The sequence below is a fragment of the Haliotis rubra genome, unplaced genomic scaffold (genome assembly GCF_003918875.1).
Source record: "Haliotis rubra isolate DU_JTF1 unplaced genomic scaffold, ASM391887v1 Scf361, whole genome shotgun sequence".
NCBI classification, from domain to species: domain Eukaryota; kingdom Metazoa; phylum Mollusca; class Gastropoda; order Lepetellida; family Haliotidae; genus Haliotis; species Haliotis rubra.
In genome coordinates, this window is record NW_025767037.1 from 1057075 (window position 1) to 1076047 (window position 18973).

Below are 18973 nucleotides of genomic sequence, written 5' to 3' on the forward strand. Positions count from 1 at the left end.
TGTTGACTTCAGTCACTTCTGAGGGAAGAGACTTGAAGTTTGTGCTTTCTGAGGTGAGGTGAACTTGTTAGGTGTAACTGATGTGTCGGAGGCCTTGATCGTATCGCCAGTAATCTGGTAGCCGATGCATATACGGGTAATTGATGCAGAATGGCGAGGCGGAACATGAATCAGTGATAAGGGTTACCTTTTGAATAGTGAGTTGAGGTTACGATGCTTTGCCTAGTAGCCCGTGTATATGATGGCGGTACTTTATAAAACACAATGAGCAAGAGAGGTTCGTAAACTACACTTGAGTGAATACAGTAACAGTGGTCAGTGGGTGGCCATCTATTGACCGCTGCATGTACAAACCGAATCTGTAGACAAGCTGTTACGGCAGTGAGTGGTGCAAGATAACGGCCATCAGCATCTGACAGCACAATACTGGAGGACGTGACATATTCATCATTACTACTGAATTGCTCAAGTATCTGAAAAATATATATGATAAGGTGTGATGTACGCAAGAATCGCTTCAGTTGTGAATACATCAGCATATAATTTAGTTCATGTTAATGAGTTTGAGATATCAGTTATGTGCCACATTAGGCCGAAATTTACAGAGAACGGATAAGTGTATGACATTTACATACATAAAATATACTTAAACATACACATGCACATATATATGTTCAACCTAGCGCAAAGGAGGTAATATATCTCGACCTGTCAAACATGATGTCTGTTTGTGACAGGATGACAGAAGGGACCTCTGAGAGTTGCATAAATTTGGACAGCATGAAACGAGCGGATACCGGGGAACTATGGGAAAGCATGGCTCTCACCACTCAGGACAGCTCAGAGGTACGTTCATCTTTCTTGTGCAAGAAGACTAATCTACTGTATAACACAAGTACACAAATATTAATGAAACTATTGAAGACTAACAAACAAACCAGTCGTAGCAATGTATTCCGGTGTGTTCGTTACACACTAAGAGCAAATATGACATGTTATTGATAATTGTCCATTTGAAAGTCCCATTGCCTTCATAGAAACAAGTCTCCCTGTCATCATTGCGGTCAACCGTCTCGCAAATGCCATGCATATCCGGGCTTGAATAAGACAACTAATAAACAGTCCCGAGAACTACCATACCAAATGGGACATGTCTTAAGCATAACTTCAATGACTCATAAATCCCATAGATCATAGATTTTACCAATAACGTTCAGATGTTCGTTCCCATTATTTAGTACTAATATTACATTTGTGGCGTGTTACCTGGGTAAAAGCATATACAGGGAATACTGAACGAGTCCTGTGAAGATATATGCCAACATCTTGGAAGTTATTCTACATATAGCAGGACAGCATATTACATGTTTCCACATTAACAAGTCTTGAATATGAACAGATCAAGTTCAAGGGTAGGTGGATTTCGTAACAGCATTAAATGTTAGCATCTGTTTAAAGTGAACAGATCCTAAACATGGAAAATGGAAGGGCATCCACTGTGACTATGATGAGTGTAAGTGTTGATGTATATGATTATCTCATGATTGAAAGGCACTGTACGTGTATTCTAAAGTCAGATATCTACCGCACGAAAGCCCAGTCGACTGAGGATCTTATTTTTTATCCTGCCATTGTTTACAGCAGTTTTAACGCCAACAAGCTAATGAAAGGCTCAGATGAAACGGCGAACTACATACACTAGACCAGACTGGACTCGTATTGTTTATTGGTTGGAGAACATGAATACCTAGCTGAACGGTATTCGGACTCAAGTGGTCACCCATCGACTTTGAAAACATGTTTCTTATCATTCCAATTGCTCCCCTGCTGTCGGGCCCCGTTCGTGGGTCGAATGTATTACAGAAAGGTTAAAATCTAATAGAATGGTTCCATTACTCTTTACAAACTGTCATCTTACGGAATGCTTGCTCCAGTTTTTGACAGAATTCAACTCACGATTGTTGACATGAATATACGGGAGCAACAAATCTCCCTTGTTGATACTGGGGTCGTTCATACAATGCACAAGCAGACCACGCGACAAAACAGTGAACGTTAGGAGTTTCCAGAGAAATATTGGTGGGATGTTTTTTTCTGAAACTGTCAAGCAAACGAGAGAGAATATCCATTTTTGACGTGGCTCAAAATGAATCCTAGGCGGTATTATATAATGTATGGAATGCTTAGTTTTTTAACAAAAATGCGACAACGCGACAATTTCATTAAAATTATCAGCTTTTATTAGTTATTGCTGTATTTTAAAAAATATAACAAACATTATACATTATTTACGATGTTTGGGAAGGGCAGAGATACATAGGGATCGAACTCTATTATCGAACATTAATTAATGAGGTTACATGTGGCCATGTAGAAGGGGGTTTACTCCCAAAACGCAGACCTCCCAAAACGCAGACCTTCCTGGCCTGGTCCACTCCCCTACTGTAAGGGATTCCCGCTATGTTGCGTCACTGAGGCATTGTCTTAAAATACAGCTTCTCTCTTTAATCTGCTCTTGATGACTGATAAACTAGGAATGATTGATATTGTTGTTAGGAAGATTGTGACTGATGAACAAAGCATGATTGACACCGAGTGTGATAAAGTGTATAAATGAAATTTCATTGGTAACAACTTTGAAATAGTATTGACAGACAGACAGACAGACAGGCAGACAGACAGAGTTTATCTCCAGTAAAGGCTGTAGGCCCAAAATACATTCAAAAAGAAATTCCAGTGTCGTCAGGGGCACAATGATCTTTCAAGTGTGTTTACAATAATCATTTTAAAGTAAATTAGATACAAGGCAACAGATTTTACAGTGTCTACAATAGTATTCTTGAAAAGATTTGCTAAAGAATATACAGTGTTAGGCTTTTTAACAAATTTTGTAATATACCTATCTCTGAGTTGTGAATAGGATTCACAAATGAACAGTACATGGAATTCATCTTCAAAATAGGTTAGACCTTTAGATTTACATGATGTACAGAGTCCTTGATTATAGTCATTGCTTTACAAAAAACTCGAGAACTAACAAGTTTTGGTGTAAATATAATGCCAAGATATTTATAAAAAGATACTATTTGCTCCCCATTAAAATACCACTTTTCATAACATCTAAGAGGCCCTCCATTTCTGAAAACAACCACTTTTGTTTTCTTAAGATTTACTTTCATTCATGTTGCCATGCATTCCTGACGGGTACCGTCCTGACGGGTACCCACATTACAGGAACATTGTTTAGAAAGTCCCTCAGGGGTTCTTACACAGTCACAAAGTGAACTATACATACAGGTAATAATATCTAAAAGCTTCCCATCTAATCCAACCTTACGAAGAGAATCTATAAGTATATCATGTTTAAGTGTAAGCTTTTGAAAAATTGATAAAAAGACAACACAATCTACTCTGTTTTTACATGAATATTTCTGTATGATAGCCTGAAGTGTAAACATGTGGTCCGTTGTAGAATGGTTTACCCTGAAACCACTGGGCTGACATTCACAAATGATATTTAAATCGCACCAGATTACATAAATATGAAATATAGGATCACTTGCTACATTGTCAAAACTCGTTACATGGGTAATGTCATTTTTCTTAATCAAGGGTACAGCCTACTAATCACGGATGCAAGTGTTGTTTTAACGGGTCTGCGTTTTGGGAGGATACCGTGGAAGGAGCAAAGTCTGTAGGTTACGGGGCGTTGGTTACTGGAAGTTTGATGTATTCAGCAGGGATGGGATCACCCGGCTATCTGCAGATGCGATACCTATATCGTTATACTTGATTATCGGCTATTTTGTTGAAAATGAAAATGAATGAATAGATCTGTGTTTGAAACAAGACGGGACTAAAACACCAATCGATACAGGTACATGTATATCGCGTATCTTATCGATGCGTCGATGTTATGTGAACCATGGCATGTCCAGGATTAAATATGTAGGAATTACATGGACTTGAAAAACAGACTCCACAACACATTATTGCGATGAAATATCTTGCTAATTTACCAAGGCTCCCTTAGCCTCGTTTAATTGAAAATGATATCGAGAAAGTGAGTGAGTACAGGTTTCTGGCACTCCTACCTTACGCCACTTTACAAAGCGAATTAATGTTTTGATATATCATAATGATAACAGTCTATTTGTATGGCGTTTTTCCACGTAGAATATCACGTTCAAAGCCCTTTATTACGCCGGCAATTCTCAGCCCCATACGAGTATACGACCCAAGCTGTGTTTGAGGTGCTGGAGGGTCATATTACCATCTCATTCTACCTGGATTCCACCCACTGCTGGCTGAACAGAGGCATAGTTCGAACAGATTCAGTTGGTCAGAGAGGCAACACATGTATTGTATGTGCAGCAGTGTGGGACTGGAGGAATGTCTTCAGAGATGAATGCATATAGCGCTGGGATTCGAACCAATAACCATGAACAATGACCGACATTTACAATATATGAAGTTTCCAAAGCAACAATGAATTCGAAAGATTTTCTTTAAGTTCAAGAAAAGCAACCCCCATTGTCAGTACTACCTCGGTTGTAAAACCATTGGAGGTAACACAAGACAGGAATCTGAAAAAGAGTAAATATTTTGCGCTTGCGTAGACTAATTAACTTTCTACACACTACATGAATGATATGGTTGGTGGTGAACAACGGATATAACATATGATGCGCGTTATAACAGTTATCATTGTTGTTATACAAACAACGTTTGTAGTCGTACCGTACACTAGTGTCGATGCAGCAGGCTCCTGCTTGTGTTGTAGGCCGCCATCAACAACAACAGCACCGTGGTGATCAGCATGAAGACAATGCAAGAGTGTAAGGCTGTCGAGGAGGACGTGGTACATGGCACCGAGAATATGAATGTTGTTGACGATGATGACTTCAGTGACGCCGAGGACGAAGAGGAAGACAACTGTTGTTCCAGGAAGACCTCATCTCTGCGGACCTGCCTCCGGTCCTCAGTGCCAGCATGTATTCAGGGACGATGTGGAACTATCATCAAGTGCTCACTGCTGGTTCTGTATCTCATATATTTTGTCTTTTCCATGGTGTTGACGTTTGGCGATGAAGGCTCTATCAGGCTCCTGGCCTTCACTGTGTTTGGAGGTGTGTTACTCATCACTAAAGTTGTGAGAAAAACATCATCCCAAGATACAACTGGACTGAGAGAAAGCTTACATTCCATGATAAGAAAGTGATCGCAAAGGCCAGGAGAATTGCAAGATGGTTAGTGGTCCCACCGATATGTATATTTATAATGTGTAACATATCTAAGAGTACCGAATGGAGTGACAGATTGGTTTGTGTCGATTATATGGAGTGTCAATATCATATATATCCCTCTCTGTGATATAAATAAATATGTTTTACCAGCTGGCATTGTGCATGTGAGCTCGGAACGATTAATCTTTCCATGCACATCAAAACCTTCAAATGATAATGGACGCAGTATTGTCAACCGTCACTAGCTGTTCTAAACCTTTCAAAGAAATAACCGTTCAGTCACAATGCCCTGAAGAGTATCAGAATTACCGTCGGCGGTGCTGCTGGTTTAACAGGACTTCCAGGAGTTCAAAGTACTTAACTAGTGTGCAAGTCCTTACATGGCTTCCTTTCGTAGCTGTTAATTTGTAGTTCGGTTTCCCTACATGTACGCAGATGCACTATATGTACATATGGGTAGACTTATAACTATACAGTTGACTTGCGTCTTAGTTTCCATGAACGTATATAGCTGTTGACGTGGACCTCGAGCTTCCTAGTGAAAACAGTTAATTTTGAATATACACAATGCCATATCATCCCTACTATACGATTTAGTAGGGATTACATTTTCTTAGTAAGTACAGATTCTAGCACTTTTTGGGGTTGTAGCGAATAGGGTCCTGACTCTGAGTGTGTGGGTTCGAATCCCGTATGGGCTCAATCCCTTAAAAGTACTATAGTCTGTAGTTTTACGACCCGTGAAGATCCGGGTTAGAATACTGATCTTCAGTTACCCATGCTTGTCGTAAGAGGCGACTAACGGGATCGGGTGGTCAGGCTCGCTGACTTGGTTGACACATGTCATCGGTTCCCAATTGCGTAGATCGATGCTCATGCTGTTGCTCACTGGATTGTCTGGTCCAGACTCGATTATTTACAAACCACAGCCATAAAGCTGGAATATTGCTAAGTGTGGCATAAAACTAAACACACTCACTCACTTAAAACTACTCTGAATTTCAACCCACCTGTACCAGTGTTTCAACTTACATGTAAGCATGTTTCAATGCTCTTGTACCAACCTTCCTACTCACATGTTCCCATATTGCAACTCACCTATACCAGTTATACAACTCACACCTTCCTATGTTGCAGGCTGTTGTATGTATCTACCAGCGCGTCGATCGTTGTGTTCCTCGTGCTGGAGGTGGGCATGAAAGAACCCCGGAACCTCGTCTCTGTAGGGGGACTGGCTTTCTTCATAGTGGTCGCATTCCTGCTCTCCAATCGGCCTGCTAAGGTACTTTAACATGAGACCCAAGAGTATATTATCATTTGTTGCAGTGAGCTGAAGTGCCATGGTGTTCTAGTTGCGTTTATGTTGCAGGTCAACCTAAGTTCTTGGTGTCTCAGCTGTGTTTATGTTGCAGGTCAACCTAAGTTCTTGGTGTCTCAGCTGTGTTTATGTTGCAGGTCAACCTAAGTTCTTGGTGTCTCAGCTGTGTTTATGTTGCAGGTCAACCTAAGTTCTTGGTGACTCAGCTGTGTTTATGTTGCAGGTCAACCGAAGTTCTTGGTGTCTCAGCTGTGTTTATGTTGCAGGTCAACCGAAGTTCTTGGTGCCTCAGCTGTGTTTATGTTGCAGGTCAACCGAAGTTCTTGGTGTCTCAGCTGTGTTTATGTTGCAGGTCAACCGAAGTTCTTGGTGTCTCAGCTGTGTTTATGTTGCAGGTCAACCGAAGTTCTTGGTGTCTCAGCTGTGTTTGTTTTGCAGGTCAACCGAAGTTTTTGGTGACTCAGCTGTGTTTATGTTGCAGGTCAACCCAAGTTCTTGGTGTCTCAGCTGTGTTTGTGTTGCAGGTCAACCCAAGTTCTTCGTGACTCAGCTGTGTTTATGTTGCAGGTCAACCGAAGTTCTTGGTGTCTAAGCTGTGTTTATGTTGCAGGTCAACCGAAGTTCTTGGTGCCTCAGCTGTGTTTGTGTTGCAGGTCAACCGAAGTTCTTGGTGTCTCAGCTGTGTTTATGTTGTAGGTCGACCGAAGTTCTTGGTGTCTCAGCTGTGTTTATGTTGCAGGTCAACCGAAGTCCTTGGTGTCTCAGCTGTGTTTGTGTTGCAGGTCAACCGAAGTTCTTGGTGTCTCAGCTGTGTTTATGTTGCAGGTCAACCGAAGTTCTTGGTGTCCCAGCTGTGTTTATGTTGTAGGTCAACCGAAGTTCTTGGTGCCTCAGCTGTGTTTGTTTTGCAGGTCAACCGAAGTTCTTGGTGACTCAGCTGTGTTTATTTTGCAGGTCAACCCAAGTTCTTGGTGTCCCAGCTGTGTTTATGTTGCAGGTCAACCCAAGTTCTTGGTGTCTCAGCTGTGTTTATGTTGCAGGTCAACCGAAGTTCTTGGTGTCTCAGCTGTGTTTATGTTGCAGGTCAACCCAAGTTCTTGGTGTCCCAGCTGTGTTTATGTTGCAGGTCAACCCAAGTTCTTGGTGCCTCAGCTGTGTTTGTGTTGCAGGTCAACCTTAGTGTATGGTGTCTTCTTGTGCTTCAGGTCAACTGGCACACGGTGTTCTGGTCGGTTGCCCTTCAGTTTATGTTGGCCCTGTTCATCCTGCGTACAGAGGTTGGCTCTGGTTCTGTTAGTTGGATGGCAGAGCGAGTCAACAATGTGCTGAAGAATTCAAGGAAAGGTTCAGAGTTCATGTTCGGGAAGAGCTACAGAGACCATAATCTGATATTTGGCGTGGGTATTGCATGTGTTTGGATGTTACATCATTTAACCTATGATCGCCCACAGTGTAAACTACTGCTGTTTATACCATCGTGTGTGTGATGTGAACGAACAAGTATGAGTAAATCATTAAGCCAGCAACCTTTAACTAGCATGTATTATTGTTATAGGGTAACTATTACAGAAAAGACAATTAAGGTTGTTTCTCTTCTAAGCGAATTTGTGGTCCAGTGGAAAGTGCGTTTGCCCGGATCAGTTGTTCGATCCTCTGAAGTGTCAAACCAATAGATCATGAAGAGTGTTGTTCTCTCTTTCGCTCAGCATTAGACGGGCAACACTAGGACTGTCGGCTCTGGGGTAATGGAATATGCGTCATCTGTAAAACATCTCCGTTGGCTGGCAGCATTAAACAGGCAAACACGCACGCACGCACGCACGCACGCACGCACACATGCATACACACATACCATACGCACGTGCACGCAATTGTCAGTGCATTGATCTTGGACACGATGTAACACTGCGTCACCTCGCATCCTTTTTCTATTTCCAGTCATTCCCGTGCATTTTCTTCATCAACGCATTGGTGGCCGTAATGTACTACATTGGAGCGATGCAGTGGTTTGTCAAAGTCATTGGTCGTTTCCTGAGATGGTCACTGGACATCACTGACCGGGAGTCCATCTGCGTGGCCACTAACATACTCATCGATTACGTGAGTTAACCCAAGGGAGAAACACGGCAGTTGTATTAGCAGAACGTGCATGGACGTAGTACACACATGAATCCTGTTATATTATGAATAGTACCAGTAGCATTACTGTACCTGTATGTTTGACCCAGACATGCCATCACTGTACCTGTATGTTTGACCCAGACATGCCATCACTGTACCTGTATGTTTGACCCAGACATGCCATCACTGTACCTGTATGTTTGACCCAGACATGCCATCACTGTACCTGTATGTTTGACCCAGACATGTCATCACTGTACCTGTATGTTTGACCCAGACATGTCATCACTGTACCTGTATGTTTGACCCAGACATGTCATCACTGTACCTGTATGTTTGACCCAGACATGTCATCACTGTACCTGTATGTTTGACCCAGACATGTCATCACTGTACCTGTATGTTTGACCCAGACATGTCATCACTGTACCTGTATGTTTGACCCAGACATGTCATCACTGTATGTTTGTTTGACCCAGATATGTCATCACTGTACATGTCAACACTGTATGTTTGTTTGACCCAGACATGTCATCACTGTACCTGTATGTTTGACCCAGACATGTCAACACTGTACCTGTGTTTGACCCAGACATGTCATCACTGTACCTGTATGTTTGACCCAGACATGTCATCACTGTACCTGTATGTTTGACCCAGACATGTCATCACTGTACCTGTATGTTTGACCCAGACATGTCATCACTGTACCTGTATGTTTGACCCAGACATGTCATCACTGTACCTGTATGTTTGACCCAGACATGTCATCACTGTACCTGTATGTTTGACCCAGACATGTCATCACTGTACCTGTATGTTTGACCAGACATGTCATCACTGTACCTCCATGTTTGACCCAGACATGTCATCACTGTACCTGTATGTATGTTTGACCCAGACATGTCATCACTGTACCTGTATGTATGTTTGACCCAGACATGTCATCACTGTACCTGTATGTTTGACCCAGACATGTCATCACTGTACCTGTATGTTTGACCCAGACATGTCATGTACCATTGATCCAGATATGTCATCACTGTACCTCAATGTTCGACTGAGGCATGTCATCACCGTACCTCAATGTTTGACTGAGAATTGTCATCACTGTACCTCATTGTTTGACTGAGACATATCATCACTGTACCTCAATGTTTGACTGAGACATGTCATCACTGTACCTCAATGTTTGACTGAGACATGTCATCACTGTACCTCAATGTTTGACTGAGACATGTCATCACTGTACCTCAATGTTTGACTGAGACATGTCATCACTGTACCTCAATGTTTGACTGAGGCATGCCATCACTGTACCTCAATGTTTGACTGAGACATGTCATCACTGTACCTCAATGTTTGACTGGGACATGTCATCACTGTACCTCAATGTTTGAGACATGTCATCACTGTACCTCAACGTTTGACTGGGACATGTCATCACTGTACCTCAATGTTTGACTGAGACATGTCATCACTGTACCTCAATGTTTGACTGAGACATTTCATCACTGTACCTCAATGTTTGACTGGGACATGTCATCACTGTAACTCAATGTTTGACTGAGACATGTTATCACTGTACCTGTATGTTTCACCGAGACATGTCATCAGGGTTTCACCCACTGTACCTGTTTATGTCAGTCGCCCAGAGACGTTATGTCTCAGTATTTCTCATGGTGTGTTTCAGCCGTCCACTGGTCTGGCAATGAAGCCGTACATGGAGCTGATGTCGAGGTCGGAGATCTTCACAGTGCTGGTAGCCGGGCAGGCCTCAGTGTCGGGAACGTTCATCGGGGTTGTCTCATCTTTCGGGGTAGAGTACTACACTTACAGTCTGTCACTACGGCTGCGTGTGCGAGCGTGCATGCATGTGTGCGAGAAGTCAAAGGTGGACTTCATTGTAGTTTATAGTTGGTGATTGCTGTTATTTCTTCTTCACCCTCCGGCACTGTTCAGGGATGAAGACACTGATGTGTTTCTCAGCTGTGCATTTTGTCGTTAGTGCAATTTCTCTTTTGAAAATATCACCGATCAAAACATTTCCTTACATGTGTCATCAAAGTTTTAGAAAGATATGTCATGTGTTCCCAGATATCTGTGTCGTACCTGATCCCGGCGTGTGTGATGTCGGCACCCGCCTCCATCGCCATCTCCAAGTTGCTGTACCCAGAGTCGCGACCCATTAACCACAAAAACACATGCGACCTGGGAAGTAAAAAGTGAGGACCTCTTATTAAATTCAGTACACCTCCTGGAAGAAATCAACAGTGACAATACGCGCTTATTAAATCGTTTCATAAAATCACGGGCGGACGGAGGAGGAGATAGAATTTGGGTTCACTTTGGGCACGTGTTAAAGCAATTTTATAGAAACTTATTGAAATGTTTACGACGCGCTCTCATTGAGGCGGTGGGATAGCCTAGTGGTTAAAGGGTTCTCTCGTCACGCCGAAGACGCGGGTTCTATTCCCAACATGGGCACAGTATGTGAAGCCAATTTCTGGTGTCCCCCGCCCTGATATTGCTGGAATATTGCTAAAAGCGGTGTGAAACCATACTAAGTTCCCTAGACCCTCAATATTTTACCATCTAATGGTGGTATTATTTGAATCTATCTGTTTAATCAAGTGCAAAATATGTTCCCGTAGAGCAAGTTGCGCATATACACTTTCATTTTCCTTCTTCTTTTAATGAACTAATCCAATCACGTTACAGTTGGTTGTTGAATGGCTGTAAACACTACGTCTCATATTAAATGAACTTGTATAATATAGACCTTGAGGTATACAACACTAGACGATGTTGGTCCACAGGATGAATAGCCATGTGAACATCCCCACCAGCTATTGTCAGTATATTTGTTCACAATCGACTTCTTATCTTCACAAACCTGCCAGGTCGCCATAGAGAGAACGTCATCGAATCACCAGCTACGAAAGTCGTATCAACAAGCTATCTAATTTAATACTATAGATACCTTTTGATATATGCCCACTGTAATTGAAACAACCCTAACTGGTGATCCATGTTACTCTAATAGGAACAATATTAATCGTCGTTAAGGGCGTTCACTAGGTATAGGTGCTCCTGTATACAGGTTTAAGAGGTGCACGTCCCTTGAATAGTTTATATGTACCTCCACAGTTGTCAAAACAACTGAACAGTTACAATATGATTTCGGGTGGCATCAATATGATACCTAACTGGATTTGTGACACGTTTGGCACGTATCACACGGCTCGTTGTTCATGCTATCAATCACTCGTTTGTCTGGGTATACTTACAGACTGCCAAACGATGGATGCGGTTTTGTTGACAACTTCTAGGGGTTACTATATCTATATACACTATATATTTAGGGGGGATTAATTCATTAATTTCCCCCTGGATAATGATTCCTAAATGACTATTTACACCTATGTTGTACAGCCACACCTGGTACAGTTGCTCCATACGGGGACACCATCTATACTTACAATGCTTCCGGCAGTATTTCTTTCGTTAAAATTACTGTAAGTGATTACATGTGCAAGTTACCGCATACGCTGGTTGTATATGTTCTTTATGCTGGTGTTTGCAAGATACACAAGCATCTTCGAGGCGGCATCCATCGGGGCAACGTCCTCTATTCACGTATTTGGCAGCATCGTCATCAACCTGTACGTCTTCTATGGCCTTCTCTCCCTCATCAACTCGACACTCGGCTGGTTCGGCGACAGGGTGAACGTCAACGATCTCACATTTGAGGTTTGTTAACATGTCAAGTGCACACTTTCGAAGTACCTGTATTTATGTTATGAGTATTTGTCATTGCACCTAAGACAAACCAAGAGGAGCCTGATTAAGTCCAAAACAGTGCGTGCGTGCGTGCGTGTGTGTGTGTGTGTGTTGTTTTGTGTTCGTGCGTGCTTGTGTCTTGTTTTGTGTGTGTTGTTTTTGTTTTTGTTTTTTTTCTTGTGTTGCTGTTGTTGTTGGTGGTGGTGGTGTGTGTGTGTGCGCGTGCGTGCGTGCGTGCGTGTGTGTGTGTGTGTGTGTGTGTGCACAGGATGCGGCAGAGTTTCGTGCTGCAAGACATGAGGCGACAGAGTATTTGAACAGAGCAAGATATAAGTGTGATGCTTCATAGGAGACATTCCAAGTGACAGATCCTGGTCTAGAACATAATTTAAAGGAGACCACGCGCCATGTCATGGTACCCATATTCAGTTTCTAATTGTCGGACTGATATACATCATGCCGCTAGACGAGAAACACAGTATATTGGGTACAAGTTTGTTAGACCTACCAATATGACAGAGGATAGGCCGCCTTTAACAGGGTAGAATTTCTTGTTAAGGGGACCCTCGATAACTACAACTATGCCTATGGTGACAACTTCACTTTTTCTTTGTATCCTGTGTGTCAGTGATATATAATCCCTATTCTCAAACGGTAAAATGTGTATTTTCAGTTTATATGTTCTTACATATTCTGGCCGCTGGCCGTCATCATGGGTGCTGACATTCAGGACTGTGGCAATATTGGCAAGTTGGTTGGGTACAAGCTCATGGGATCTGCTTCACTGGCCTACTACCAGCTCGCCACAATGTCGGGCAACAGACAGGTGTTTCAGGACTACATGGAAAGTACAAATGGAACAGGCACATATCGACACATACAAGACGACCTATACTTAGATGGCTGGAACAAAACCCTGCAGTATGGTTACATCACAGTACGTAAACAAATCATTGGAAACACATCGAAAACAAAGCACCGGAAGTTATCATTTATTAAATTATAGGTTATCGCCATTGTTTTGTTTCATTCAGACAGGTAGTCAATAGAAGACTTAATATTTCTCGTGAAGAGCCAGGTATAAACACTATTTCTGCGCTATTTAAATTGGGAAAAGATCAGAGAATATCAGATTGCTTTATAAAGTGTGTTTGTGGATACACTTTCTGATGGAAATGCCTTTTGTTAATGCTCTTAACAACCGATATTAAAACATGTTATTGATAAAGCAGCAAGAATTAAAATCTTTTCTAAGCAGATGTCTGTTTCTTTTAAGGAGAAATCCGAGGCTATATCAACATACGCCTTGTGCGGCTTGTCCAACTTTGTATCAATCGGGATATGCCTGGCTGTTTTCTACACCATTGTGCCAAGGAAACAGAAATTCGTTACCAAGAAAATAGTGTTGTCGATGTTTTCAGCAAACCTAGCTTGCTTCATGACGGCATGTTTCGCAGGTAAGATAAATCCATATAATCGTCAGTTCGTTAACAACATAGCTCAAAACCATAATTATATACTTTTGTTAAAACAGGGTATTTGAAAACACAGCTAGGTAAAGAGATGTTGGAAGAGATGTTGGAAGTATGGTCCTGGAATGTTTAATATTGAATTTATTGGTGAATGTGAACATTCAAAAATGTCATTTTGCGCGTCAAACACGATCCAAGGTCAATACCGAGTGTAACCTCCATGTGACTGTATGACAGCCAGCACTCTCCTCCTCATACCCCCTGTCAGCCTCCTGGTCCTCTGAAGGGGCAGTCTACGCCATTCCTCGTGTAAAGCAGCTTCCAATTGGGCCAGGTTCAGAACAGGAGGATCCCTTTGTTGCACACCACTCATTTCCCAGATATGCTCATAAGGGTTAAGATGAGGGCTCCTTCAATCATGAGATATGTCAGGGGGTGCTTCACTAAGTTCTATGTGTATATTATGTATTCAAGCGATAACAGCATCTAATCTCCCTTGCTATTTGAAACGTAATGGATTGTTTGTGAAAACAGCATCCGTCATTTGGTGGAGAGAGTGACACCCATCAGGGACGATGAAAGTAAGATCTGTCAGCTTCAGTCAGGTGGTGTTGTTGTTCTGTACAAAAACATGTTCTGTATGTTGTAGCTCTGTACAAGACCATGTTCTGTATGTTGTAGCTCTGTACAAGACCATTTTCTGTATGTTGTAGCTCTGTACAAGACCATGTTCTGTATGTTGTAGCTCTGTACAAGACCATGTTCTTTATGTTGTAGATTTGTACAAGATCATGTTCTGTATGTTGTATATGTGTTAAAGACCATGTTCTGTATGTTGTAGCTCTGTTCAAGACCATGTTCTGTATGTTGTAGATTTGTACAAGACATTTTTCTGTATGTTGTAGTTGTGTTCAAGACCATGTTCTGTATTTTGTAGATCTGTACAATACCATGTTCTGTATGTTGTAGATCTGGACAAGACCATGTTCTGTATGTTGTAGTTCTGTACAAGACCATGTTCTGTATGTTGCAGGTCTCTTGTACTCGGTGTAGGAGGACACTTTTATATTGCTTATCTACATCCCGTCGCACTTGGCATGATACGGTCCATCTGTAAACACCAGTGCAAATGAGTGAGTGAGTGAGTTTAGTTTTACGCCGCACTCAACAATATTCCAGCTATATGGCGGTGGTCTGTAAATAATCGAGTCTGGACCAGACAATTCAGTGATCAACAGCATGAGCATCGATCTGCGCAATTGGGAACCGATGACATGTGTCAACCAAACCAGCGAGCCTGACCACCAGATCCCGTTAGTCGCCTCTTACGACAAGCATGGGTTACTGGAGGTTCATTCAAACCCAGACCTTCACGAGTACCAGTGCAAATGAATACTCACACACAACACTGTACAAGTGCATCCAACTATATATGAAATCTACCTGCTGCCAGCCTCGACGTAATAACGTAAGCGTAGATGTGAGGAATTGTCAGACCGCCTGGTAACATGCATCACATACATGCCCCTGCACAAACCACAGCCCCCCACAGCCACACCACCACCACCCACTACCACCACCACCAGCAGCAGGGACGTCTACACTTGGTGTTGCCTTGCTTATAGGCCATGACCGCGGAATCGTGTTTGCTTGGTTGTGTATTTTTTTATGTAACAGTTGTGTTTTAATAAATACATGTATTACAAATAAGTTTATCCTACCTCATGTGAGAATGTCCATCGCTGATTGGTTCAAGGTGACCTTGAACAAATTACCATGTATCCCCGGTGCACGGCCGGACACCGCCCAAGCGGGGGAAAAATCTTTGCGTGGGAGAATAAATCATTTATACCCCGCCCCATGGAAAAAACATGCATCCACGGCAGTCAGTGACCCGTGAACCAGTGGTTCGGATCGAGCAGTTGAATATATGATTGAATTTCAGTTTGTTTTCATGTTATATTTACATAATGAGAGATTTAACCATTCGGTAACATAAATTCGTTGTTGCATTATGATTCGGGGTATACAAGGTTTTATGCGTCCTTCGTTAGGTGTTATCCACCTCGCCTCCGGCTATAAAACCCTGTATACCCCTCATCACAATGCTACAAGATATATTGCATGTTTGGGAAAATATTTGAATGAGTGTTCCCGTAAGGCAAATAAACAGAATATCATCACAATATCTTCATATCAAAACTGCTAAATGTGACTGGTTAGATGTCATCACTGGACAAACAGTACAGTAGAGACCCGGGGTTAGATGTCGTCATTGGACACACAGTTCAGTAGAGACACGGGGTTAGATGTCATAACTGGACATACAGTACAGTAGAGACATGGGGTTAGATGTCATCACTGGACATACAGTACAGTAGAGACACAGGTTTAGATGTCATCACTGGACACACAGTTCAGTAGAGACACGGGGTTAGATGTCATCACTGGACACACAGTTCAGTAGAGACACGGGGTTCGATGTCATCACTGGACATACAGTACAGTAGAGACACGGGGTTAGATGTCATCACTGGACATACAGTACAGTAGAGACACAGGGTTAGATGTCATCACTGGACACACAGTTCAGTAGAGACCAGGGTTAGATGTCATCACTGGACACACAGTTCAGTAGAGACAAGGGGTTAGATGTCATCACTGGACATACAGTACAGTAGAGACACGGGGTTAGATATCATCACTGGACATACAGTACAGTAGAGACACAGGGCTAGATGTCATCACTGGACACACAGTACAGTAGAGACACGGGGTTAGATGTCATCACTGGACATACAGTACAGTAGAGACACAGGGTTAGATGTCATCACTGGACATACAGTACAGTAGAGACACGGGGTTAGATGTCATCACTGGACACACAGTTCAGTAGAGACAGTAGATGTCATCACTGGGGTTAGACAGTCAGATCACTGGACATACAGTACAGTAGAGACACGGGGTTAGATGTCATCACTGGACATACAGTACAGTAGAGACATTAGAGATATCATCACTGGGTTCAGTAGAGACCCGGGTTAGATGTCATCACTGGACATACAGTACAGTAGAGACACCGGGGTTAGATGTCATCACTGGACCTACAGTACAGTAGAGACACGGGGTTAGATGTCATCACTGGACACACAGTTCAGTAGAGACACGGGGTTAGATGTCGTCACTGGACACACAGTTCAGTAGAGACCAGGGTTAGATGTCATCACTGGACATACAGTACAGAAGAGACAGTTAGATGTCATCACTGACACACAGTTCAGTAGGACAAGTTAGATGTCATCACTGGACATACAGTACAATACAGACACGGGGTTAGATGTCGTCACTGGACATACAGTACAGTAGAGACCCGGGGTTAGATGTCGTCACTGGACACACAGTACAGTAGAGACACGGGGTTAGATGTCATCACTGGACATACAGTACAGTAGAGACACGGGGTTAGATGTCATCACTGGACATACAGTACAGTAGAGACACAGGGTTAGATGTCATCACTGGACACACAGTACAGTAGAGACCCGGGGTTAGATGTCATCACTGGACATACAGTACAGTAGAGACCCGGGGTTAGATGTCATCACTGGACACACAGTTCAGTGGAGACACGGGTTAGATGTCATCACTGGACACACACGGTTCAGTAGAGACCCGGGGTTAGATGTCATCACTGGACATACAGTACAGTAGAGACCCGGGGTTAGATGTCGTCACTGGACACACAGTTCAGTAGAGACCCGGGGTTAGATGTCATCACTGGACATACAGTACAGAAGAGACCCGGGGTTAGATGTCATCACTGGACACACAGTTCAGTGGAGACACGGGGTTAGATGTCATCACTGGACACATGGTTCAGTAGAGACACGGGGTTAGATGTCATCACTGGACATACAGTACAGTAGAGACACAGGGTTAGATGTCATCACTGGACACACAGTTCAGTAGAGACACAGGGTTAGATGTCATCACTGGACATACATTACAGTAGAGACACGGGGTTAGATGTCATCACTGGACACACAGTTCAGTAGAGACACGGGGTTAGATGTCGTCACTGGACACACAGTTCAGTAGAGACCCGGGGTTAGATGTCGTCACTGGACACACAGTTCAGTAGAGACCCGGGGTTAGATGTCATCACTGGACATACAGTACAGTAGAGACACGGGGTGAGATATAATCACTGGACATACAGTACAGTAGAGACACAGGGCTAGATGTCATCACTGGACACACAGTACAGTAGAGACACGGGGTTAGATGTCATCACTGGACATACAGTACAGTAGAGACATGGGGTTAGATGTCATCACTGGACACACAGTTCAGTAGAGACCAGGGTTAGATGTCATCACTGGACACACAGTTCAGTAGAGACAAGGGGTTAGATGTCACCACTGGACATACAGTACAATAGAGACACGGGGTTAGATGTCGTCACTGGACATACAGTACAGTAGAGACCCGGGGTTAGATGTCGTCACTGGACACACAGTACAGTAGAGACACGGGGTTAGATGTCATCACTGGACATACAGTACAGTAGAGACAAGGGGTTAGATGTCATCACTGGACATACAGTACAGTAGAGACACAGGGTTAGATGTCATCACTGGACACACAGTACAGTAGAGACACGGGGTTAGATGTCATCACAGGACATACAGTACAGTAGAGACACGGGGTTAGATGTCATCACTGGACATACAGTTCAGTAGAGACACGGGGTTAGATGTCATCACTGGACATACAGTACAGTAGAGACCCGGGGTTAGATGTCATCACTGACACACAGTTCAGTAGAGACACCGGGGTTAGATGTCATCACTGGACATACAGTACAGTAGAGACACGGGGTCAGATGTCATCACTGGACCTACAGTACAGTAGAGACACAGGGTTAGATGTCATCACTGGACACACAGTTCAGTGAAGACGCCGGCTTAGATGTCGTCACTGGACACACAGTTCAGTGGAGACCCGGGGTTAGATGTCATCACTGGACACAC

At 42.9% G+C, this 18973-nt stretch overlaps 1 protein-coding gene across 1 annotated transcript; it reads left to right on the forward strand.

Annotated features, from left to right (window-relative positions):
* The first annotated feature begins 816 nt into the window (after positions 1-816).
* Positions 817-14993, forward strand: LOC124285518 (solute carrier family 28 member 3-like). Its single transcript, XM_046721759.1, has 13 exons — positions 817-846; positions 4784-5217; positions 6384-6528; positions 7046-7105; positions 7770-7961; positions 8503-8664; positions 10379-10591; positions 10783-10910; positions 12273-12438; positions 13142-13405; positions 13745-13925; positions 14782-14802; positions 14974-14993. The coding sequence occupies exons 1-13, from the start codon at positions 817-819 to the stop codon at positions 14991-14993; spliced, it is 2016 nt and encodes a 671-aa protein (XP_046577715.1).
* Positions 14994-18973: the final 3980 nt, after the last annotated feature.